The sequence below is a fragment of the Physeter macrocephalus genome, chromosome 9 (assembly GCF_002837175.3).
Source record: "Physeter macrocephalus isolate SW-GA chromosome 9, ASM283717v5, whole genome shotgun sequence".
NCBI lineage: Eukaryota > Metazoa > Chordata > Mammalia > Artiodactyla > Physeteridae > Physeter > Physeter macrocephalus.
Genome location: NC_041222.1, coordinates 4,292,362 through 4,318,213, shown reverse-complemented (window position 1 = coordinate 4,318,213; position 25,852 = coordinate 4,292,362). Strand labels below are relative to the sequence as shown.

General features: G+C 51.7%; 1 protein-coding gene across 15 annotated transcripts in view; it reads left to right on the top strand.

The window, feature by feature from the left end:
• Nucleotides 1–25,852, top strand: part of TTLL11 (tubulin tyrosine ligase like 11) — a 197,239-nt gene that overhangs the window by 171,206 nt on the left and 181 nt on the right. For 2 of the 15 annotated variants that reach the window (XM_028493555.2, XM_055086986.1), the window contains exons 9-10: nt 19,684–19,810; nt 22,651–23,011. In XM_028493555.2, the coding sequence (XP_028349356.1) occupies nt 19,684–19,810; nt 22,651–22,933 (410 nt within the window). In that variant the 3' untranslated portion in view covers nt 22,934–23,011. Of the gene's footprint in view, nt 1–2,536; nt 3,575–16,225; nt 16,281–19,683; nt 19,811–21,022; nt 21,165–21,620; nt 23,012–25,852 lie in introns of those variants that run through there. The other 13 variants (XM_028493557.2, XM_028493565.2, XM_055086990.1 and 10 more) reach the window with 12 other exon arrangements.

Below are 25,852 nucleotides of genomic sequence, written 5' to 3'. Positions count from 1 at the left end.
CTCCGGACGCGCAGGCTCAGCGGCCACGGCTCACGGGCCCAGCCGCTCCGCGGCACGTGGGATCCTCCCGGGCCGGGGCACGAACCCGCGTGCCCTGCATCGGCAGGCGGACTCCCAACCACTGCGCCACCAGGGAAGCCCCCCCACTGCATATTTTTAAATTGCACACGTTTACTAGAGAAAATCAGAAAATGCAGACAAACAAAAGGAAAACCAAGTATAACACGTTAAATCCCATTTCTCATTTTAGCATGTCTTCTTCCAGGTGATTTAGCCATGTTTTTTCCTCCAGAAAAGGTCTTCATTGTATTTTTTCAGTGTGTTATAGCTCTAATCACAGCCTGCCTCCAATTAAGGGAAGGAAACGAGTGTTTGTTGAGAAAAGGTGCTCAATTCTCACTATTCAGAGTGTAGACCAGCAGCCTGGGTACCACTGGGAAGCTTGTCAGAAATGCAGGGTCTCGGGCCCCACCCCAGAGTCTGCATTTTGACAAGATCGTGGTGACATTAAAGCTTGGGGAAGGGGGTATAGACCCCGGAGCTACTGACACTTGCGGTCGCGAACTGTTCCTTACAGCTGGATAAGAGACTCGAGCCAGAATGTAAATGCATGTGGCTCCCTTTATAAAGAGAAAGACTTACTACAAAGTACTGCCAACTGAACTAAGCAATGTGATTGATGAGGAGGGTGATTTACATTCTGGCCGGAGCTCCTTAGCTTGTCAGAGACCAGGGACACGCAGTTCCTGGACTCGGCACCCGTCGGTCAACCACACTCGGAGGAGTGGTGCTCTTGAGATCACACGGTTGGGAAGCTGGGGGCTGGGACTGCACTGGGTTTCTCGGGCTTTAGATCCTGGCCTCTTCACCCTGTGTGTACCAGATCCTCCCACCGACTGTAACGCGCACACACAGACACGCACGCACAGCCTAGGAGAGCCGTGGCCCAGAGTCGGTGATTAGGAAACGTCTGTCTCCTGATTGTAGACCGAGGCCTCCATTCCCCTGTGTCTCTGTCCGCACCAGGCCTCTGTTTACATTAAGAGGGTTACTGTTCTCTTTATCAACGCCTGTCAAGACCAAGCAGGGGAAGTGCAGGACGTCTGGAGTCAAGAGAAGCCACGCAAAAAAGCTTTGATGGACTTAGAAGAAGATTAAGAAAAAACAACTTTGCTCAGCTCAAGTTTCCGACCCAAAAAGATCTCTCGGATCCCAAGGTCCATATCCTGTGTTTACAAACTCCAGGCCAGGCTTCTGCCTGAAGTGACAGAGCAGGCAACTAGCACGTCTGAGCCGGGAAACAAGGCCACTGGGAAGGTGTGGATTAGTGGAGTGGGGACTGGCCTCATCCAGAATACTGTGTGGCATTTGGTATGCCTTAGAGCCACCTTCCCCAAGAAGCCCATGGAATCCCATGAACGTGGATCACGGGGTTCATTTTAACTACGACATTGGGAAGTCTCAGAACCTTTCATGCAGCACAACATAGTTAAAAGAATTGGGAGTCAGCGTGTGAATTTCCAGGCCACAATTCTCTGGCTCTGTGACCTTAGGGAAGTTACTTGACATCTCTGATTGTTAGTTTCCTCTTCCGTAAAATGAGGCATCATAATAATGACCTCGAAAAGGCATGTCTGTGAAGCACCTGGCACTGACTCATTCATTCATTCATTCACTCGTGTGGTCTGTCCCTCTATACTGAGCGCCTGCTGGGGACCCGGCACCAGGGGGACTGAGGTGAGCTGGAGCCCGCAGTCCAGAGGGAAGATAGAGATTGCTGAAGAACCACACAAATAAACCCTGAACTAGCCACCAAAGGGGCGACAAAGAAAAGTGCCAGAAGCCTGTACCAGGAGCTGGATATAATCTGGGGCTCAGGGGAAGTTTAGTTGAGTAAGTGATTTTCAGCTGAGATCCCAAGGATGAGTAGGAGTTTATGAGGCAAAGTAGGAGAAGAACATTCCAGGGGCATAATGGGAACTCTTATTAATACCTTTCAGAATATAGTTTTGGGTAGAGAAGGGGTCAGGTATATTGTACTTTTTGAGGTAAAATTTACATGTAGCAAAATGCACCAATCCTAAGGTAAATATAATTTGCGGATTTTGACCAATGCACACACTCATGTAACTGACACCCCTGTGAGGATATAGAACATTGCCAGCAGATTGAGCTCATCTTCATAAAAGTAGTGCGATGGGTTTTAATGGGAACATCTGATGGTGGTGCAGAGGGATAAGGCTTGGGGCTAGGTTTAAATTCCAGCCCCACCGCTATCTACCCACTGGGCTTTGCCCAGGTCTCTCCACTTCTCTGAGACTCCATTTCCCCATCTGTAAAACAGGGTTCATTGAACCTTCTTCACAGGATTGCTTAAGGGTTGAATCTGCAAGTGGTTGCAAACACCCAGCCAGACTTTCGCATGGCAGGCACTCTGAGTCAGCCCCGTTTCGTTTCCAGAATGAAACAGCAGTGGGGAGACACACACACACACACACACACACACACACCACTAACCCCAGTCTCTCACCCACAGGGATGGGCCTGCAGGCCTTCGTGGAGGCTTTCTTTTACCTGGCCCAGAGGAAGTTCAAGATGCTGCCACTCCACGAGCAGGTAGCCTCGCTGATTGACCTGTGTGAATACCACCTGTCCCTGCTGGACGAGAAGCGCCTGGTGTGTGGCCGGAGCGCCCCATCGGGGGGCCGGCCCCCTCACAGTGGCACCCCGCAGGAGGCCACCCCCACGGCCCAGCTGGCCGAGGGCCATCCACCGCCCTGCACAAACAGTGCCCTCAAGCTCTCCCATTCCAGACACGCTCTGTCCTGAGGGCCGCTCTGCCCTCGCAGAAGAAGATTGAGCCCTTCCGAGCCCAAGAGACCCCCAGGCTTCCTGCCGGGGGAGAGATGGCAGGATGCTGAGAATTCCCACCTGAGATTCCCCCTAATCGTCTCCATGTTCTGCTAAGCTGCACTTCCAGAGGCTGCCTGATTCTCAACTGCCCTCGTCCCAGCACCTCTTGGTGGCCCACCTGCTTGCGAGCCATCAGCGGACGTATGATATCCAAAACGTGACAGATGGCCTCTTCTATTCTGGGCTCATGGGAAGCTACAGCCGGGGATAAAACTGCTGTGTTTGGGGAAGGGGGCACCAACGACCCCAAGACGGAGAGCTGCGGAGAAGAAAGAACTTGAGGCAGCCGAGACTGGGGTCTGCTGAGGCCCCGAAGAGAATAGGGTTAGAGCCCAGGGATTTTCTGTGTACTTCCTACCACCCGTTCTGTGAAAATGAAGTGGAAATACCCAGCAGGCCTGCGGGACTCACCCACCGCAATCATGTGCTACGTGGGCGTGGTTAACAGACCGACCTCGTTGATTTCATGAGCTTGCCTGTTGCTGCAGTGTGCCATGTGTTATTCATTAAGATATGATTGACTAAGAGGTAACTGAGGAAGGCTCCTGAAGTCTCAGAGCTGGCAGGAGCCTCTGAGATCATTTTGTTTGACCTTGACCCCAAAGCAGGAGTCCCGCAGTCACGTGGCCTCTGATTGAAGCCCTCCATGGAGGGGGGAGTGATCGCCAAGTGTGCCCATGAGCTTGCCTGTTGCTGCAGTGTGCCATGTGTTATTCATTAAGATATGATTGACTAAGAGGTAACTGAGGAAGGCTCCTGAAGTCTCAGAGCTGGCAGGAGCCTCTGAGATCATTTTGTTTGACCTTGACCCCAAAGCAGGAGTCCCCCAGTCACGTGGCCTCTGATTGAAGCCCTCCATGGGGGGGGGGGAGTGATCGCCAAGTGTGCCCAAAGTGTGCAGGGTGCCCTGGAGGGGAGGAGGGGGCTTCAGAGGGAAGGAAAGTAAGACCTGCGCAAGGATCAGAGCGTGTGGAAGCTTGATGTCAGAAGCCGGGCAAAGGGGAGCCGTGGCCTCCCATCCGCGAGACCCTTTCCCTGTCTCCATCCGTGTCCCCAGGCGGCCCCCGCTCAGAGGGGAGGCTTCAGAGGCAGCCAAAGGTAGCATTTTGGAAAATGGCCCCAGGCAAGTCAGGGTCCAGGGCCTGCCGACCACAGGCAGACAAGCCAAGCTCTCCAGAGTGTTGTTGGATTTGGGGTTAATGTGGCCCTTTCCGGAGGGTCCTCGTTATAGGACCCTGGGGGCCCTGGACTTCGCTGAGCATCAGGCTCTGAGTGAGGAGGATGAAGGGTCTTTGAAGGCATTCATTAGCACGGTGCCTGGCACACAGTAGGACTCAGAAAATGCTCACAAATGTAGGGCCAGGGAGAAAGTCACTGGTGGCAGAGGTGTGTCCTAGACCAACACGGACATCTTCCTTCTCCTGCTTTTCTTTTCTTCTTCCTCCTCACATCCTTCCCTGCCTCTGATCCCAGTGGCCTGCACCCCAGCCGGTGGGAGCCGCTGCCTCAAGGTCCAGCCTAGAGCCTGGTGCATTGCAGGTACTCAAAATGTATCTGTGGAAATGAATGGCTTGGAATCACCCTCCTAGGAATATTTTTTAACCCAAACGGAAAGTTGTTCACCCAAGATCCCTCCAACTGTTGGCAAGTTATTTTGGGGGAGTGGGGCTCTGTTAACCCTTGCCTGACCTTCCTCCCGGCCAGAAGCCCATTCTCTCAAGCAGTAAAGCCTGCCTTACTTACTTCCCCCCGGCAGGGTGGCTCCCATGCAATGCCCCCATCCCGCTGCCTGGGGGCCCAGGGCAGACCCAAGGCCACAGCCGTTCCCCAGCCCAGAGGGCCCCAGCGTTCCCAGAGTCCTGCAGAGCCCATGCTGGGCTGTTAGGTGACAGGAGACTCTTTCTCTAAAGAAAATAAGCATCTCTGTTTTCCCAGCAAAAAGCAAGCCAGGTGGCCTCCCTTCCAAAGGTGGAAGGAGCAGGAGGAACCCAATGGGCAGCAAGCGCCTCCCACGTGGGGACATTTTAGAGGCGCCATCAGCTGCATTTTCCAGTCATCTGGGGCAGTTTCGTAACACTATTCCCATTTTCAGAGGGAAGACAAGGCCTGGGAGGTCACGTGGTAAGTCAGGCCTTGGTCCAGGTCTGTCGGTTGACTCCAGAGCCCCATCCCCTCTGTGTCCCCAGGTGAGTGTGAATCCAGCTCCAAACACAGACCCCTGGTGGGTCCTCCCTGCTCTGGGGTTGCCCGGGGTCCCCCAGGGCTCTGCACACTGTCACAGCATCTGGTGTCCTGGGCTGGGGCGATCAGTGTTCCTAAATGGTCCACTGAGAGAAGATGAGTCTGAAGAGCCCGTGCGCTCTCCCGGGCCCTGTAGCCGCTGCAAATGGATGGCACAGCAAACAACCCAAGGAAACGTAACCCTGCACACTTGTTAGCAGCTGGGAGCAGCAAAGCGTCTTTTAGACAAAGTTCTAACTTTACACCATTTTTTCTTTTTTTTTTTTGCGGTATGCGGGCCTCTCACTGTTGTGGCCTCTCCCGTTGCAGAGCACAGGCTCCGGACGCGCAGGCTCAGCGGCCACGGCTCACGGGCCCAGCCGCTCCGCGGCATGCGGGATCCTCCCGGACCGGGGCACGAACCCACGTCCCCTGCATCTGTAGGCGGACTCCCAACCACTGCGCCACCAGGGAAGCCCTACACCATTTCTTGAAGTTGATTTCCAGAAAGCATTCACTTGCCAAAACGGGGTGCAATCATCAGGTTCCAAACCGGCCAAGCACACTGAATTTTTTAGAAAAAAAATAAATGTATCGATAGGCTGAATTCCAGCCACATTGTTGGGGGTGATATGTGAACATCAGCTCCCAGGATGAGGACCGTTCTCTCCCCACCCCTTGTGTGTCCTCTGGAGGCAGGTTGCTGGGTGGCCCCCCAGGGTCACTGTCTAGAAGGAGTCCCTCCAGGGCAGACAGGGCCTGAGGAGCCCCACGGCCCTCGGTGAGCACTGGGGAAACGAGGCTGCCATTTTACAGGAGGCCAGGCAGTGACAGAGCGGGCCCTATTTTCTCAATGCCGTTGAACAGGAAGAATCAAGAGGCTGCTCCATTATTAGAGTGGGTGATAGGAGACTTCCCCCACCGCCTCATGCCTAATAGGAAGTCCCACTGTGTTTATCCCCTTTGGTAACTGGCTGCTCGTTTTGTAGGGTGTAATTGAAGTGATTGCAAAAGCAGGTGTTTCCTTCCTCCGGGAAGAGAGGTGCTCCGTGGGGATCTGGGTCCCTGAGCTCTGCCCATGGGATCGGCCCAGCCCTGAGAAGGGCCCTCGGGCTCCATCCCGGCCTCTTCTCCCCCATCCTCTCCTGCCCTTCCTCCCCCTCCTGCTCGTGTTCCCACACACAGTCCAGCCACACCGACGCTGTCACTGTTCACTGGCCGAGTCCCTGCAGGGCCGGCACCCGGAGTGGCTTCAGTGAACGGATGAGATCAGGCTCGGTCCGTTCCAGCTTGGGCTGCACGCATCCCTGGGCCACTGCCCGACTCCATCCTTTCCTGCCGTGCCTGCCGTGCCCCTTCCGGTGTACCCGGAAAGCATCCTTCCCTCCTTCAGCGCTGGCCTCGCCTGCTCGCCTCCTTCCTGCCTCCCAGGGGATGTGCTTGGCTTCTCTGCTGTTACGGTCAGGAGCTCTGTCCCCACAGCCTGGTCAGAACGGGGCTTGTAGAGGCGATTTGGATTCCGTGCGTCTGTTGGCAGTGCTGGTCCCAACAGGCCCCTCCCCATGTGCGGAGGCAGGGCCCCCTGGAGACAGGAGCCTCCATCCCCAAACTCCTGGGTCCCTCTTGTTTGTCCTCCACCCACTCTCCCAGCTCAGACCCCATCATCTCGTGGCTGCACTGCATCAGTCTTCTGCCTCCTAACCCCCCCAACCATCTTCTGTCCCTATCAGCCCAGGGAGGGCTCAGAGAACCACAGAGGTGACAGCACAATCCCCCAATCCAGTCACCCCTCTCCCTTCCCAGATAAAGCCCAAGCTCCCTGACCCGGCATTCAAGTCCCCTCGTGATCCAGTCCCCTCCTGCCTTTCCACCCTAAATCCGCTCTCAGCCCCCAGCCCTCAGGAGCAGCCTCTGTGCTCCCAAGATGCCCTTTGTGTCTGTTGCTACCACTCGGGAGAGAATGTGCCACTTCCCACCCCCTTGGGAGGGCCACGGGGCCCGGATCTGCTCGGTGCTCTCCCGCCTTTGCTGTCCCCTCTGCTGGACCCTCCCTCTGTCCAGTGGAAACTTACTTATCTTTCAAGGCCCAGCTCAAGTGTCCCCACTGCCATCCCCCCAACAGTGACCCTCCCCCTCCTGCTACTTGTGAGAACCTGGAAAGTCCTGTGTTATCACACTTGTGCTGTGGTGTCACGGCGTTCGTTCCCACCAAGCAGTGAGTTCTTTCACGGTCAGGCAGGTGCTGGATTCCCGCGGGCCCCGCGGGCACCGAGCCGGGGCCCTACAGGTGCTGGCTGCGACTGTTCAGAGGGCCCGGGCGAGGAGCCTGAGCTACAACACTGGTTCTCCCCACCCCCTGCGGATGCCCTGGCGGTTTGATTTGCGAACATGTCCGTGTCCCGGGACCCCAGCAGACAGTGGCTCCTCTGACCCTGGGCAGGCTCTCCGTGTTCCTTCGTGCCCGGGCTCTGGTCTGGGCTGCGTCCCCCATGGGCAACCCCGTCTGGGAGATCATGCCCACCACGGCTCCTCCATCGGGCATCCAGCCTGTCTCTCCAGCCCCGCAGCATCTGTGGGGGGTTGGTTAGTTCAGAGCAGATAATCCTGATGTGAATGTAGTTAGTCAGGGTGAGTAGGACCAGGTTGGGGGCGAGCCTAGACATTGGAATGGTGTTCCGTGCCTTTCTAGAATCAACTCCCCTTCCCACGTGAGTGTACCATCCGTTTGAGGCTTCACAGTTTGCAAAGTACTTTTACCTCCATCCTCCCAACGACCCCACAAAGGATGAGGTTTCTCATCACCCTCTTTTCATAGCTGGGGGCACTGATGCCCAGGAGGTCAGGTGACTTGCCCAAGGCCTCCCAGCTGGTGAAAGGCAGAGCCCAACCCCCAACGCCTTGCTCCTTTCTCGGCCCGATAACTGCTCTCATAACGGCGCCTCGATGCTCCTGCAGCCCAGCAGGGAGAGGGTTTTGGCCCCATTTCACAGACGCAGAAACCCACGTCTGAGAGAGGCTGGGTGATGGCTCAGGTGGTCCTGGGGTTCTGGGGCTTAGCTTGGGGCAGTCCCACCTGCTCTTTCGCACTGAGCTCTATGGGCTCCGGGTTCCTGAGATGCACCGGGGGTGACAGCTGCTCTCTCACTTTGTCTCTGGGAATGGAAGACAAGAGATGGAAAGCATAATACACGTGAAAGCATTTTGTAAACCCAAATGCTGCTGGAATGCCGAGTTATCTTCAGACTGGCTTCTGGTTTCCTGCAGAGTGTAAAGGGATGAAGGGAAAAGGTTCCTCCTGGAATGTTCTAATCCATCAGGACAAATGAAGCCAGAACAGTCAGCTCCCCTCCCTCTCCACCCGGCTTCATCCTCACATAGTTGAAGACATTCACGGGGTGAAAAATGGTTTCCGCTACTCCTCTGACACCTGGAATTTGCCTTGTGATTGGCAGAATATTACTCCAAAATAGCTTAATTTTTTTTCATTTCTTGATTAATGCCCTAAACTCTTCAGCTCCAGCATTGAGAACTGGCTTGACTGGCTGGCATTTGAGCCCCTTCCCTCAAAACTCAGAAACGATGAGATCTCACTCAGTGGCTGAGAGCTGTCCTTCTCTCCAAGCGAGGCAAACTCACCCTGATTGGTATTTTTGGCCAATCTCCTACTGAGTTTGACAGATATGGGAGAAATTTTTCCATACGGTATATGAATTTCTCCCTCATGAAATATGTTCGAATTTTTTTTTTCTGTTCCAGGGGCAAAGGAGCTTTGCAGAACAGGCAACATATTCAATTACCTCCATCTCTAGTAACCAGAAGTCTTGATTTTTCTATAACTAGGAAAACCACACAGTATACTGCTTATACATGCATGTGCGCGCACACACACACACACACACACACACACACACACACACACACACACACACACACACACACACTGAGCTTTGGTATAAAATGGCAAAATTGCTTCTGAGCCTTATTTAGAGAGCAGAGGAAAGAGGGTCTTCGCAACCCTGGGGTAACATAACACGCTCACCAGGAGGCTCACAGTGGAACATTTCCTCCGACACGAAGGCATTTGCTAAGATTCCAACCAGGGCGGTAGTTTTGGGCCACAGGGACATTGCCCGCCCCTCACCATGTCCCTCCAGCCCCCTCCCAGGCTGCAGAAGCAAGGAAAGGAGCTGGGGGATGAAAAGAGTCATCAGGAGCATTTCCCTTCAGAACTTCTTGCATCAGAACGGGGGAAACGAGAATCCCAGCAGAGGCCCTGAGTGCTGTGGGAAGAGTGAGTGTCTTTGGCTGGGCCTGTCGCTCTCTAGCTGTGTGACCATGGCCATGGACCCGTGATTCCACCTCCTGCCCTCTTCCTCTGCCGCACAGTGGAGATGGGGGCGTAACCCATGGAAAGAGGCTGGCACCAGGAAGTGTCTTAATAAATGTCCTTTGAGGAAAGGACCAGTCTCGATATGCTTGAACTAGACAGATGCCAGAGATCACTCCCGCCCATGTGGATGGCCCTGACAGGCCAGGCTCCTCCAGGTCTGGTGGACGGCCCCACGTGCTTGTCCCACCTCCCTGCTGCTGCTGGACTGCAGCTTCTGCTTCTTAAACGCCTTTAAAAATTCTTTATTAAATTTTCACGGCGCATAAAGTCGAGGCTCTGTTACTTGGCCTCAGTTGTCTTGGTAACTTCGTAAAATGCAATAATAAAACAAAGCTGAGTGTCTCTGCACGCAGGCCCCACGTAGAAACAGCTGCAAAGTACTGCAAAGTACCAACGAGATTTCTTCTGCGTGATAATTAGTGACAGCAAATCCAGCAGGGTGGACAGGGCTTGTTCATTTGGGGTCAGCTGGGGAGAAAGGGGATCCTTCCAATTTTTTTCTCCTCTAATGGTTAATGTTTGGCTGGGGAGCTAAATATTGCCTCAGGGAACCTGTGAGATCCTGGCGGAGATGGAGGAAGGAGTTTGGAAAAGCCCCCAACCCTTGGTCCACCGGGGACAGTCTCCGTGAGGGAGGGAGTGACGTGTCCCTAGAGCCGGGCCACCTCGTGGAGACTCTGGCAGCGCGCCTGCCCTGGGGGAGGAGGTGGCTCCTTCCAGCTTTGTGTGGGCGGCAGCCATCGCCCACAGCGCCAGGCTGGGTAGGGGTGTGTCTCAAGCTCGGCCCCCATGGGGAGGCTCAGGGCAGGGCAGCTCCCTGGAGAACTTAGTGGTTCAAGCTGCTCCAAAGAGGCCACCTGGTGCTGCTGACACACCTGGTGGCCCTGTCCTGGCGCCAGCCCTGCCCTTGACCCTTTGGGGGTAGCTTATGTCTGCTCTGAACATTTCTCAGCCTGTGGACCACCCGGTGGAAAGAGAAAGGCAGATGGCCTTGAGTTATAAATAAATGGGATCCCTGCCCCTTGGAAACCACCACCCAGTGGCATCAGAGAGGCGTCATTTCCCACAGCCCCTCCACAGTGGGGGGCCACTCAGGCAGGCTGTCACCCCCGGGAGCTCCTTTGTTCTTTGGACCCCTCGGGTTCTCCATTTTGTGAAACATTCAGATCCTACACATTCCTCGTGTTCCGACTGTGCCAGCCCCTTGGTCTTAGACTCCTGTGCCCGCAGGTCATGGCTCGGCCGTGCAGTTAGAGCTGCCACCCTGCTCCCTGATGAAGAAACCCAGGTTTGTCACCCACGGTCCCCCCACCAGGTGGGGAGGCTGCCCCAGCAGCCTGGGAGTTTAGCACTGCCTTGGCCCATGGCAACCAGGCCAGGCATGCCTTCCAGGGGTCTTTCCATGCAGCTGCCTCCCACAGAAGCCCTGGGCATCTGGTGGTGCCCCTCAGGCCTCAGGCCGCCCTCTGTTTTTAACCCAAGCAGCTCCAGCTTGATCTCTAAGGAATGCGCTTGGTTATAACATTCTATCCACGGCCATAGCATTTCCAACCTGTCAGTTTCACACATGGGACACTGGAAGCCCAGAGAGGGGAAGGGCCCTGCCCAAATGCCCAGCGAGTTAGGGATGTGAGCCCAGGCCTCCTCAGCGAAGGAATCGGAAGAGCAGAAGCCAGGGCCAGCCTCTAGTTCAGGGTTTTAAACTAGATTCCCCGGTGCCCAAGAGCAGCTCGGCTGTTCCGTTTTTGTTTGTGTCTCTCTTTCTTTTCTGTTTTTTTGGTTGTTGTTCTGTTCTATATATTGCGGTTGCATGTAAGGAAATAGCTTCAAATGCCGTCATCGTCATCGTCACTTCCAACTTTCTACCTGTGGCAAAACTGGGCGCCTGGGAGAAGTAACTTGTTTGAAGCCATGACCACAGCAGCCTCCTCCCCCACCGCCTGAGCCCAGCCACGGCGCCTGGAAGACATGCATCGTGCTGGCAACGGTGACCAGTCAGGGCGGGTCCACCCCAGGGCCCGAGGCAGGAGCTGGACCGTCCTCTCTCACCCCCCATCGAATGGTTGTGGGGACCTCGGAGGCCGGTGCTGGGCTCATTTCTCACTTGGCCCCAGTCATCAGGCAGGAGCCGTGTGATCTGCTCAGACACTCAACCTCAATAGCTCCTCCCCAGGCGCTTACATAGCTGTGCTTCGAGCCATTTCCAGGGCCAGTGGCCGTGGTATCAGTGGGTCACTGGGTCTATCACTGACGGTGCTGGAGAAAAATACAGCCCACACTGGCAGGTCAGAAGTCTGTGGCATGGCCCAGATGCCAGCTGCAAGCAGCCACTTACTTGAAGGCTCATGTCTTAGCTTTAAAAGTCCTGTAAATATTGCTTTGGGCTCCATATTATATCCATATTTTAGTCAGGATGCTGAGCTAATCCCCCAAATCACAGCGGCTGAACACCCCTGTGGTTTACTTCTTGCCTGCGCAAATCTGACAGGGTCAGGGGGCTCTCCAGGATGACACTCCTCCATGCAGGGTCCCGGCTGCTTCCTGCCTGGGCTCTTTCTCCTCAAGGACGGCTTCCCAGTTGCCTCCAAAAGGAAGAGAAGACGGGAGGACTGCAGGAGTGGGTTGTTCAGGGAGAGGTGACTTCACCTCCACCCACAAGCCCTTGGCCAGAATCTGGTCACCTGGCCCCAACCTGAGTGCAGGGGATACTGGGAAATGTGTTCTTCCTGTACATCCAAGTCGAAAAAATGAAATGGGACTTGGTGGACACATGTTACCTTTTTGCCTCAATTCATATTTGTTTTACTGTAAAAATGCTTCAATCTTCAAATAAAATTGCTGCTCCAAGAAAGTGACTGTGTTTGTCTTACAGCTGCACAGAGCACCTCACCCCCACCACATACTCTCCACTTGAGAAGCACAATGTGATGGGGGGCACATGGGTTTCCTAAGACTCCAGAGTCAGGGGATTCTGGGAATATCTTGCATCTTCCCACTAAGAATTCCAGTCCCAGGCTCTGTGGCTTGGCTGCAGCTCAGCTCCAAGCTCCTTGGGGAGCCTTCCCAGTCCCTGGAAAGCCCAGTCCAAAGCAGGTCACTGAAGTTTCCCCTTGAGGAGGATCGGGGCCAGGACTGGAGAATAGATGATGAGCCCAGACAGAGTGTGTGCCCTTCCCAGGCTGGAGCAGAGCACACAGCCCAAGGCGCTGGCGTCTTCAGGCCTAGAGACAGGTGGTCTGGCCACGCCAGCTCTAGCTATAGGTCTGCTGAGGAGGTCGGCCCTGCACAAAGCAGCCTCAGTGCGGAGAATCGAATGGCATCAGGGCTCCTCTGGTAGCTGGTGGAAGCCGTGTCACAACACAGGGTGATCTGGTGGGGGAATGTAACCACATTCCTCATTCACATTCCCTGAGCACATACAACGGCCAGACCATGCCAGGCACATTACGTGTGTTAGTTCATTTAGTCTGAGAAGCATGCTCGGGAAATGGATACTCTTACTATCTCCCCATTTTACAGATGAGGAAACTGAGGTTCAGAACTGAGATGAAGTGACTTGGCTTGGAAATGCCAAAGCCAATTTGGGATCCCGGCCTCGTGGAGACGGGATCTCACTCCAGACGGTTCTCCGTGCTGCCACGATGGGCCCCCCTTGGGAGGGCGGGTGAGTCCCGCCAACAGAGGCGGCTGAGAACATGTGGAAGTGGGAGGCTCTGGGGAGACCTTGAGTAGCACCACATCAGCAAACACTTCTCTGAAAAGCCCTGGCGTGTAATAAAAAAGGCCTCGCCGGTCTCTGCTTCCTGGAAGGCACCCCGACCCAACCCAGCCAGGTTTACAGAACAGGAGGCCTTGGGAATTGCTCGGCTGGGCAGCAAAGTGATGGCGGTGGCGGGGGAGCCTAGGAGGCCGGGTTCCCATAACTGGGACAGGAGTGTGCCAGGCAGTGAGGGCAAGGGTGGCCAGTGGTGAAAACGGTGTCCATGTGTGGAGGGCCAGCTTTGTCCCAGGCCCCAGAGTCACCCTGGCCATTGGGTGATATCACTCCCCTTTCACAGCTGGGAAAACTTAGGTCTGGAGAAGCTTCTCACCTTGCCTAAGGCCGCAGTAGCCTGCCCTCCGCCAGCCCACAGGCCACCGGAGAGACTCTGAGGTGGACAGCAGGGAGAGGGAAGCAGCTGCCCCCGTTATTGCAAGGTCAAAACGCCCCAGGACTCCAGCCACCCCTGTGGGAGCCACCAGCGTCACGACATCCAGACGTCTGCCCCGACCCAGGCTCCCGGTCCAGAAATGACACTCTTGTTTCAGCCCTTTCTCTGTGCTCACACGCTTTGTGTCAAGTGGCACCTGACAGGCTGGGGAGGGACGGGAGCCCCCTTACGGCCGACAGGGGCCCAGAGTGCAGGGGCAAAGCGCTTCCTAGTCAGGAAACGTTCGTGCACGTTCCACACTCCTTACTTGATAAAATATGGAAGGATGTCATACGTTTTACAGGGGTTTCCTTTATTGTAAAAAAGCTTTTAAAGAGTTTTGGTTCTTATAATGTACCTGGAAAATTCACGTTCATGGAAATTCATTCCCCGAGGACATGGTAAAATGAGGCTCTACTGCATGGGAATGACACTCAGCCACCTGGGCTTCTTGTGGTTGCCGTAATTTGTTTCTTTCTCTTTTTTTTAATGTTGTGTTAGTTTCAGGTGCACAGCAAAGTGATTCAGTTATACACAGACACACACACACACACACACACACATACACACATATATCTATTCTTTTTCAGATTCTTTTCCATTACAGGTTATTATAAGATATAGAATATAGTTCCCTGTGCTCTACAGTAAGGTCCTTGTTTATTTTATAGATTGTTGTGTGTATCTGTTAATCCCAAACTCCTAATTTATCCCTTCTCCCCACCTTTTCCCCTTTGGTAACCATAAGTTTGTTTTCTGTCTGTGAGTCTATTTCTGTTTTGAAAATAAGTTCATTTGTACCATTTTTTTAGAGTCCACATATAAGTGATATTTGTCTTTCTGTGTCTGACTTACTTCACTTAGTATGATAATCTCTAGGTCCATCCATGTTGCTGCAAATGGCATTATTCCATTCTTTTTTATGGCCGAGTAATATATCATTGTATATATGTACCACGTCTTCTTTATCCATTCATTTGTCGATGGACATTTAGGTTGCTCCTATGTCTTGGCTATTGGAAATAGCGCTGCTATGAACATTGGGATGCATGCAACTTTTCAAATTAGAGTTTTCTCCCGATATATGCCCAAGAGTTAGGATTGTTGGATCATATGGTAACTCTATTTTTAATTTTTTGAGGAACGTCCATAATGTTCTCTATAGTGGCTGCAATAATTTTTTTAAAATATGCAGTGGAGATACACACATATATAAATGCCCATATGATATTAATGCACATATATAATGACTAAAACAAATAAAAACAGCACAGAAAGATGTACAGTGACAAGTAATCTCCCTTTCACCCCTGTGCTTCAATTCTCCAGTCTGTCCCCAGAGGCAGCTACAGTTTCTGGGTTTTGTGTGTTCCTTTCAAAGACAGTCTGTACACATACATGAATTCTTACATATGTGTGTATTCACTAACTGGCACTCTACTTTTCACTTAACGCTGTTTCTGGGAGGTTGTTGTGTGATATGTACGTGTCAGCTGGCCTCAGATGTTTAATGGCACCATTGTCATGGCATTATGCGATGCACTATAATGACTTAGGATATTTTCGTTTACTTAAATGGCCCCCAATTGATGCATTTAGTTTGTTTCCAGTTTTCTGTTACTACATAAAGTGCTGCAGGGATTGTTCTTGTACATGCATCTTTATGCACACGTATGAGTACATCCTACAGGTCGAATTACTAGGTCAAAGGGTATATGCATTTTAAATTGCAATCAGTATTTCCAAATTGCCCTCCCAAGAGGCCACACCAATTTTCAGTCCCACCAACAGTGTGTGAGAGGGCCGGATCCCCCATCCTCCCCAGCAAGGCTTGTTATCAAAACGCTAACCTTTGCCAGTCGATGGGTGAAAAAAACACGGCAGCATGTCATTACAGATTTAATTTGTTTCTCTTACAAATGAGGTTGAGAAGCTTCCTTCTGTGTTTCAAAGTCATGACTATTTCCTTTCCTACAAACTGGCTGCTCGTGTTCTTTGCCCATTTTTCGACTGGTCTTTTTCTTGTTGATTTTCAGCATCACTTTGCAGATGAAAAGAATTAGACTTTTGTCATATCTTTTTTGCAAAATACGTGTTCTATACGGACCATTTTTTGGCAGCCAACTGTCTCTCTACCTCAACAAATTCTCCACAGGCTGCCAGAGTGCTCTTTCCGAAATGCCACTCTGATCGTGTCACCCTCCTCCCGAAAGACACAAAACGGCTTCCTGCCACCTGGATCCAGCTCAGACTCCCCACTTGGTTTGCGGGACCTGCCCATTTGGGGCCCAGCTTTCTCCCAGCCCCAACGAAAGGCCCACCACATGCAGCCGTGCGGGTTGTGCACTGTGCAGGGAGCAGTGACACCCAGGGAGGGACCTTGGGGGCATCCCCTGGAGCTGGGCAGCGGGGCAGTCCGCCGAGAGGCTGCCTCTTTCTCCAGTGAACCTTAGCTCAGGACTCAGCACACTTTCGACCATTCCTCAAAGCCCCATCTCTTCCATTCCTCCAGGGCTACGTCCAGGCTCTTCCTTCGGCCCCAGATGCACTCCCTCCCCTGTGGCCTGGTAAGCTTCCTCTCTGCAAAGCTGACCCCACTTTCGCAGGCAGGCTTGGGTCCCCCCGCCCCAGCCTTTGTGTGTCCCTTTAACCCACTGCAAGGTGATTCTCTCTCTAGGGGAGGGCTGTGTGCATTCACTCCTGGGTCCCACCCCCGGTCAGAGGAGGTGCTTGGGAAATGTGTGTGGAATGAATAAATGAAGGAATGAGTGAAGGCAGCCTTCTTTTATTTATTTATTTATTTATTTATTTATTTACTTTTGTGGTACGCGGGCCTCTCACTGTCGTGACCTCTTCCGTTGCGGAGCACAGGCTCTGGACGTGCAGGCTCAGCGGCCATGGCTCACGGGCCCAGCCGCTCTGTGGCATGTGAGATCTTCCCGGATCGGGGCACGAACCCGTGTCCCCTGCATCGGCAGGTGGATTCTCAACCAATGCACCACCAGGGAAGCCCCTTTTATTTTAAAAAAAACTTTTTAAACTGAGGCAGTATAGTTGATGTACAATATTACTGGTATATAAGTTACAGGTGTACGATATAGTGATTTGCAGTTTTTAAAGGTTATACTCCTTTATAGTTATTGTAAGATATTGGCTATATTCCCTGTGTTGTACAATATATCCTTGTAGGTTATTTTATACATAATAGTTTGTACCTCTTAATCCCCTCCCCCTGTATTGCCCCTGCCCCCTCCCCTCCCCATCACCCACCCATTGGTAACCACTAGTTTGGTCTCTGTATCTGCTAGTCTGTGAAGGTGGCCTTCTGACTGCTGAACCCAGTGGACATGAGGAGAGAGGGGTGAAGACCCAGTATCCCCTCAGCCTTCTCAACCTAATGTAAAGTTGTGCATTTACCCGCTAGGCTGTTTTTTGGTATAAATATCCATTAAACACTTTGAAAAATGCAAATTAAAAAAAAAAAGCAGCAGACTGGCTCTTCCCAGGTAATTATAGTAGACCCTGCAAGTGTGTACCGAGGCCATTTTATTTAGTAGGTCTATGGCTCTTTCCAGATTATAAATGAAAGCCCTTCAGGGAGCAGGTTATTCTCCCTCCCCTAAATTCCCCAGGGGCGGGCATTGCAAGAGGACGCAGCGAGCACAGACACCGCTGCCATGGGACCCGCACAGGAGAGTGGGGGCCCAGGGACCCTTCCTGGTCTGTAGGGGCCAGTGGGATGTAGGCTCTAAAGCAGCTCCTTCCTCCTAAACCCCAAACCCTCGCTGCCAGCCCCCATCTGGGCCAGCCCTCCGTCCCTCCTCCAATGGGGAAGGTACCCACAGCTCCCCAGCCCCACGCCATTCCCCCGGGGGCGCCTGCAGGACTTCCCACTGTTCCACCCACCTCCAGGCTCCTCTGCCATCCGTCCTTCCCCTGCATCCTTTAACCACGTGAGTCAGATAACGATCCTCACAGCGGCACTTCCCTGCCTGGCTCCTGTGGCCCCTCTGGATTCCCGTGCCCTGCGCCCTGTGGGGGTCTGTACCTCTGCCAGCCCTGCCAGGGACCCTCTGACCTGGCTAAGGCCTGCTCAGCTGGCTCACCCCTCTCCCTTTCCTGCCTCCCCCTCCCCCCAGTCATTAGCTACTGAGCACCTTCCCTGGGCCAGCACCGTGCCAACCCTGGGGAGGCAAGGATGAGAGCAAAACCAGACATGGCTCTGCCCACCTGATGCTGTGAGATGGACGGGGGTTAACTCAGAGCAGAGAGGAGGCAGCACGGAGGGAGGCCCTGCATGCAGATCCGGCTCAGAGAACGAGGACAGCGTGGGGCAGGGGAGGCTGGCAGAGGGCCAGCCCTGCAGGCAGCACAGGCCACCCTGAAGGTGTCCTCCTTGCCACTGGAGAGTGTTCAGAGGACACTGTGATCGGGGCTGTGGTTTGACAGATAACTGAGCTTAGGACTGGAGGGTGGACCACGGAGTGGGACCGTGTGCAGGGATCCCGGCAACAGGAAGCTGGCGGCGGCCCCGGTGATAAAGGGCCATGAGAATTGATGGCGCTTCTCATGGCAGTTATTTAATGCCCTCTCCCCTCCCTCCAGGAGGGCAGGGCCTTGTCCATCCCATTGGCAGCCCTGGCAGCACCTAGCACACAGCTCAGTACATAGTAGGTGGAATGTTCTGGAAATGAAGGACAGGTGAGAGAGGGAATAGTAATCAGATAATGGATTTAACAGGTGGGGAAACTGATGCTCTATGTCGTGGAGCGGTGTGTCACCTGGGTTAGCTGGCGACAACCCCAGCACGGGGCAGCCCTGAAAACCCTGTCCCCTCCCACCTTGCTCACAAAGACCTGTTTTCATAACTTGTCATTTCCCTACACACCCACAGGCAGGGACACACACTGCGCCGATAGATAAATCTGGGCCACTTTTCAGCATCGTTTAACATCCCGGGAAGGTTGGCTCACGTGGTATCCAGCAGCAGCCCATTAGCTGACAGGCTGAAGCATGTCCTATTGAATTCCATGGCCCGCGGAGCCCGTGAGACGCCGTGCTGCTCGGAAATCGGCACTGATTTATCAGAATGCAACTGTGCTCCTCATTTCCTACAGTGAACACGTTGCCCCCTCCTCCTGCCGGGACTGTTTCCCCAGAGCTCCAGTGGGAGTGGGAGGACCTTGAACTCACTCCCTGTCTATAGCTTGAAAGGAAGAGGGGACGACCTGGAAGGGAGATTGTAGGGGGGCAGGGACCAGTGCTGGGGGCTGACTTTGAGTGCTGCTTGCAGAGAGATGGTCTGGAGGCATTGTGCTGTCCTCCTGCCCCACCCCCGCAGCCCCACCCAGCCCCCATCCTGTGTCTCCCTGCTCCCCCACCCCCACCCCTGTGTCCCCCGGCCCTTGGCCACAGCTGCAGCAGGACCTATGGACAGGCCAGCCAGGGACTCAGCCGCTGACGCCCACAGCCTGGCCACGCACAATGCATCTGCCTCTGCCCTACCTCCTGGGACCCCACGGGCCTGAGCTTCTGCCTTCGGCACGTGTCACGCACCCTGACCACTGCTCTGTACAAACTAAACTGGGACACATCACTATATGGTCAGGACACTCAAGATGGCGGCTCTCTTGCTCTGTAGATCCCCTGCTCAACCAGGCCCTGCTTCTCCTACACCCTGTCACACGAGCATCATCACCCCCTCCCCCAGCTAGAGATTGTTCTAGTCCTTAGGCTAGATGGTCGTTAACCTGAAATGCGGTGAGGAATGGGCCCCAGCTGCTGGTTTCCCTGGTGACTGATGAGCCAACCTGACGTCAATTGCCCTATAAACGGCAGCCTCCTTCTCCCTCAAGCAGTCAAGATGGCTGCCACGCCCTGCCCGCGGTGGGATGTTGCTCCAGGATCCTCCAGTTCGAACGTGTAAGACACTTTATCCGATTAACCATCGATGTCTCTGGCTGTTTCCAGGCTCTTTCTTCGGTCTCATGGCTGGACAACGACAAGACTTGCAGGCCTGCGGGGTGCAGCCCAACCGCTGTCAGCCAGGAAGCCGAGGAAGCCGAGGAAACTCCTGTGGACGCGGAGATGTTGGAAGGTAAGTACAGGGAACCGAAAACTGTGGGGTGACCGGGGAGAGGCGGAGTGCGGGGGCCGTCCACTAGCACTTGGGGCCCTGCGACAGCTGACCACTGTGAGAGATGTCTTTATCATCCACTATACTGATGACGTTCTGTTAACCTCACTCTCCAGTTTAAAAGTAGCAGCCCCGTGCTCCTGGCTCATCTGGCTGCACGGGGATGGCTGGTGAGTACAGACAAAATGTACAGACCTGGCATAGCTATCAAATACTTAGGCGTTCTCTGGTTGGGTAAGACGAGATACCCACAACCTCCACCCCTAAACAGCTACAGACACAGGCTTTAGGGATATTAACTCAGAGACAGGCTTGTGGCCAGTTACCCGGAAAGGACTGGTTGAGGCCTGTGGCAATGGCAAAATACTAGGGTGCCCTGGGGCTTCCGGTCCCGGCTGCGGGAGGGGGCAGAGCTCTATGCAGCCCACGGTGTGTTGTAACAGGTGGAAGACATTACAAAAGGCCTACCCACGTTGTTGAGCAACGAAAAAACCCACCACTGGGGGGTCTAGAACAGCTATGTGTGACATATGGGGCCCCTATGACTATCAATAGTGACCAAGGGACCCACCCTGAAGTTGAGGAATGGGCCGCTAAGAATGCCACACGCTGCCGTTTTCACCCGCCCTACAGCCCCACTGCCGCCGGCCTCGCTGAAAGGCTGCTGGACCAGTTAACCATAGGGTTGGGAACCTGCTCTCAGCTGTGGCTCAGGAGGCTAACTCAAGCCCAGGAACTATCACTGAGCATATCCCAGCAGCCGTCGGCCCAGTGCCTACGCTATGTTTACCCAGAGCCAACTAGTCCCCATCCGAGTACAGCTCTTGACCACCAAAGGGCCGTCGACTGCCATGGGCCAGGACAATAACTCACTTGTGCCCTTGCCATCCGACCTACCCCCGGGGAGCACATTATAAGATGGCCCTGGGGCTGGCAGGTAAGTCCCTGGTGATTTGGGTTCCCTGCCCCGTGGGCAATAGGACAGATTTTGCCTGCTGGAGAAAGCAGCATTGTATCAGCCCTGCGGCCGATTGTTATGTGCTTGTTACGTGGTGTGGCACTGCAGGCCAGGACGATAACCAGAGGGGTGCTGTTATCTCAGCATGCTCTCACTGCTCGCATTTTGCTCAGTGGTCGCGATCTCCCCTGTATCGTGCCTGTTAAACATCTTAGGTCCCTCCCTACTCTGGGCGGAAGGAACCTGGTTACGGACTGGGCAACAACGGCTGCCTCACTGCGAAAGGAGTCTGACTGTTGGGTCTCCAGCGAGATACCGTTGTCGTCCTGCTCTGGACTCCCATGAAAAATTGACCGGGTAAGTGCCTGTCTTACCCTTGATACACGTTAGGTGCTGCTGTCTGTATCGCACGTGTGGTATCTGGTTGCAGTGCCCCTCTACATACCTGACCCCAGGGGTATTGCGGAAGAGGGGTGACCCAGGTGGTAAGGGTCGTGCAGGGGGCGTAGGTGGGCAGCGTGTGGTCAGGCCGCTCAAGATGGCGGCTCTCTTGCTCTCTGTACCTCCCCTGCTCGACCAGGCCCTGCTTCTCCTACACGCTATCACCTGAGCATCTTTACCCCCTTCCCCAGCTAGTAATTGTTCTAGTCCTTAGGCCAGAATGGCTCCACCTGCTAGTTTCTTAAAGGGAAACATCTGCCCTCGTGATGGTGATGGTCATTAACCAGAGGGGCGGTGAGGGACGGGCCCCAGCCGCTGGTTTCCCTGGTGACTGATGAGCCAACCTGACGTCAGTTCCCCTGTAAATGGCAGCCTCCTTCTCCCCTGAGTAGCCAAGATGTCCGCCATGTCGTGCCTGCCATCTGCTGTACACCGTGGGGTGTTGCTCCAGGACCCTTCGTTTTGGACGTGTAAGATCCCCTGTCCAATAAACCACTGATGTCTCTGTGGCTGTTTCCAGGCTTTCTTTGGTCTTGAGGCTGGACAACTGCAAGGCTTGCAGGCCTGTGGGGTGCAGCCCAACACATACCCACACTGAGATACAGACCACCTGGACAGAACCACGCTCAAACACATCCCATCCCAACGTGTAGGCTCTACCTACCCACACGGACCCACGCCACACCCATCACACCTAGTGTCCCTGGCTCTCACACCTACACACACACACACACATACATTTGCACACACGCTTCCACGTGCATTTTGAATTTCTAAGCGGCAGATAAACTTTTGTGATTAATTCCTACTTTTATTGCTCTGTGGTCAAGAAATATGACCTTTCCTTTTATGAACCTACTTTGTGCCAAACAGCATGTTAGGTGCTAAGTGTACAAAGTTGAATAAACTTGGACCCTACAGCCTAATAACAGAAAACAGATTCACCTTGACAATCTGATGTGATGCCTGATGCGGCAGAATCGCAGCACTTACATTTTCTCAATATATTTTATATATTTTTCTCTACTTAGGTTGAGTCCTTTTTTGTTTCTATTACCTAAACACTGTTAGACCAAAAACATATTTTCATTGCTGTACTCATTTGCTTTTCTTGAATTACTAGTTCAAATGGGCATATTCTCCCCTATTTACTGACCATTTGTATTCCTTCTTTGTGACTTGCCATTTCATATCCTTTGCCTGCTTTTCTGCTAGTATGATTGTTTAATTCTCCAGATTTCCAATTATTTGTCTTTTGCAATATTCTTAGATAATTCTTCATGCCAAAGTTCTAGCATGGACCACGACTTTGACTTCTAAGCACACGTGTTCTGTTTTTCGCTCTTAGCAATGATATGCTTTAATCCCAAGTTTTTCTTTTCAAATCCCTCCTTTTTCTTAGCAGCACACTCCCATTTATTGAAGAAGCATCGTTCGAGTTACTTCAGCATCATTCAGGACCTACATACAGAGAGACTTCTGCAGACTGGTACATTAAGGCTTGGTGTACCGTGGAGAGCAGAGCAAGACGCGCTGCCAGTGGAGACGACGGTCCAGGAAGGAATCTCCCTGGGAATTTGCCCTCCAGGTTGGCATGCTTGTCCGTTCCTCCACACAGGCTGTGCCCGCACCCCCTCCCACTGGGGGCAGGGGTCTGGGAGCAGCTCCACCTCCCCCTCCTCTGATCGCAGGCGTCACTCAGAACACTTGTTAAACTTGAGATTCCATGGATTTGGAGATATAGATGCAAACTCATGATTTCTAAAATGTGTATGTATACGTGCACATGTATATGTGTTTGAATGTATATTTGTATACACACACACACACACACAATACATTTATTTCCTAGCTCTGTCTGCTGAAAAGGTCAAGAAGGAAGGGTATTCTAGCAGCTCTCAGCTCTTGGTCTGTAATTCCATTCCCCAGAGTTCCTCAGAGAAATGACTAATCCCAGAGCTGGGGCAGGGTAGGTACATGATGAGCCTGGGACATCTTGTGAGGCTAGAAAGTAAGGGAATGTTCAAAAACCACATCGAGGGCGTGTCACAGGACATGGGTACCGGCTTGGAGGGGCTCCCAGTGGCCAAATCTGGGAGTGTTTGAGCACCAAAACAATCAAGTAGAGTAATGAATTATAAGCCCATAAAAACAGACATTTATGAGCCCACACTGATAACAGATAAGCAAATACATAGGAAGAATGGAGGACCTTTGCTACAGTAAAATTCTGAGTCAACCAATGAAGTGGAAGAAATGCTAGAACTGGAAAGCCATCTTTTGCAACCATCCTAGTAAAGACTGGATCACTCAAGAGTCATTAAGGGTTGCTAAATCTAGGGGGATATTTTGGCAATGAGCAGGATATTTGTATGACGTCAGACTGTCTCCCCACAGACTGCATATTAGTTGCAAGCGAGACCAAAAAACAAAAAAACCCCGGTAATTATACAGTGGAGAAATTTGACCACACCCTGATCAGGTGATCAAAATTAACATCACCAGGGAGATATAGACAGGTGTCATGTGCCTCCAGATGTATTACTCTAAGAAGGACTCAATATACGCTCTCTGCAGTATTTTGGCCAAGAACGAATAACTAGAAACTAGTCACAAGGAAACATCAGACAAATGCAAAACTCTATTTTTATTTAAAAGGGTGGGTGGGGGTTGGGGGAGGAATGGTTGTTCGTATTCTTCCAATGTCAATGTCATAAAAGATAAAGAACAGTCATAGAAATGTTCCAGATTAAACGAGGCTAAAGAGACATGACAGCCGAATGCAATCTCTGACCCCAGACTGGATCCTGTGCTGGAGGGAAAACAATAGTATAAAAGGACATTACTGGTTCTACTGAGAATGTTGGAATGTGAATATTAGATGAGAGAAAAGTCTGTAACAGTGTTAAATTGAGGTGGGTAACTATACTGTGATTATGTAAGAGAATATCTCTAATCTTAGTAAATATTCACTGCAGTATTTAGGAGTAAACGGCTGTGGCATAAGTCACAAAAATAGCAGTAAATGTTAAATATTTATGTTGAATACACGACTGTTTTAATACAAATTCAGTAACAGTGCAGTATAATTGTACTGTTCATGAGAATAAGATCGGGGCTTGGGTGCACTGTGGGGTATGCTCTGGAGACTGGCTCTTTCCCTGGCCCGGGGGCTGGTCACCGTCTACACCGTGTGTACAACCTCACCAGGTTGTCCAGGTTTGAGGTCTCCTGTCCACCTGCCTCTCCTGCTACCCACGGGCCCACTCTTAGTAGCTACCAACTGGTGTCTGGGAAAGCAGTTTCAATTTTGTACATTGTGTATTCAGCCCCTTTACTGAACCAGGAGCATTTTTTGGTTGATTCCAAGGGAAATTCTAAGAAGATGACCCTAATATTTGTCTTCTCTTTCTCAATAGTTTAGTTTCTTTCCTGCCTTTTTGCCTTGAAACGCAGCAGAGTCCTGCATCTAAGTCGTTCCTTACCTCATTGGGAATGTCTGTTATGTTTTACTCTTAAGGATAATGTTGGCTATTGGCTTGAGATATTCTATTTTTCAAATATGTTTTTATTACAAAAGCAAAAGTATGGTCAGAAAAAAGAAACGTAGAAGATACTGATTAAGCACAGAGATGGGAGGGGGGAATAAAAAGCCATTTATTATCTCTAGGTCAGTGTTTTGTTAACATCTTGGTAGATATCCCTAATAATTATTATTTGAAGATTTTATTAGAATAATCATTATCGCTCCCAGGGCAGGTAGCATTTATCTATTATGTGTCAGTAACGGTGCTAAGTTTAGGGGTGACAAGCATTATTTCAGCAAATCCTTACAGAATACCTCTCTGTAGTTTAGATACTGTTATCCCTACTTTACAGTTAAGGAAACTGAGACTGAGAGGACTTTCCCAATTTACCTAAGATCACAGGCAAATCAACAGCCATTAAGGCTGAAACCCAGGTCTCCCTTATGCCCAAGCTCTGGTTCTTACATACACTACTATCTCCTAATCCAGACCTCTTTTTGCAAATAGATTTTTTTTAAACTAAGCTAGAATCCTTCCGGACATATGATTCTGTTATCAGCTTTTACACTTAATGTATTATTAACATCTTTCAATGTCTTTTATTCTTCTACAAGTGTAATGGCTGTGTAGTGTTTTATTATATGGATATGTTTTATTTATTCTTCAATGGCTCCATATCAAAACAAAAAATAAAAACTGGTCATAAAATATTCAAACAATAACAGGAATATAAAGTAGAATGTGCAAGTCCTCCCTTCCACCCTGCTAAGCACCATTCCTTTGAGGAAGTTACTGTTAATAGTATCTGTTTGCTTCCACGTAGTTCTTCTATGTAACTTATTATATGTGATGTAATTTATTTAATTCTCTTTAAAGGAATGGGTATACCAATCTACTGCTTGCCTTTCATACATAATATATGATGAACATCATTCCAAATCTATCCATCCTCTTTTAATATGATTTTAAAAATTGAACTATAATTGATTCACAATACTGTTAATTTTAGATGTACAGAAAGTGATTCAGTTATATGTATGTGTGTGTGTATATATAATATGTATAATTTCTTTTTCA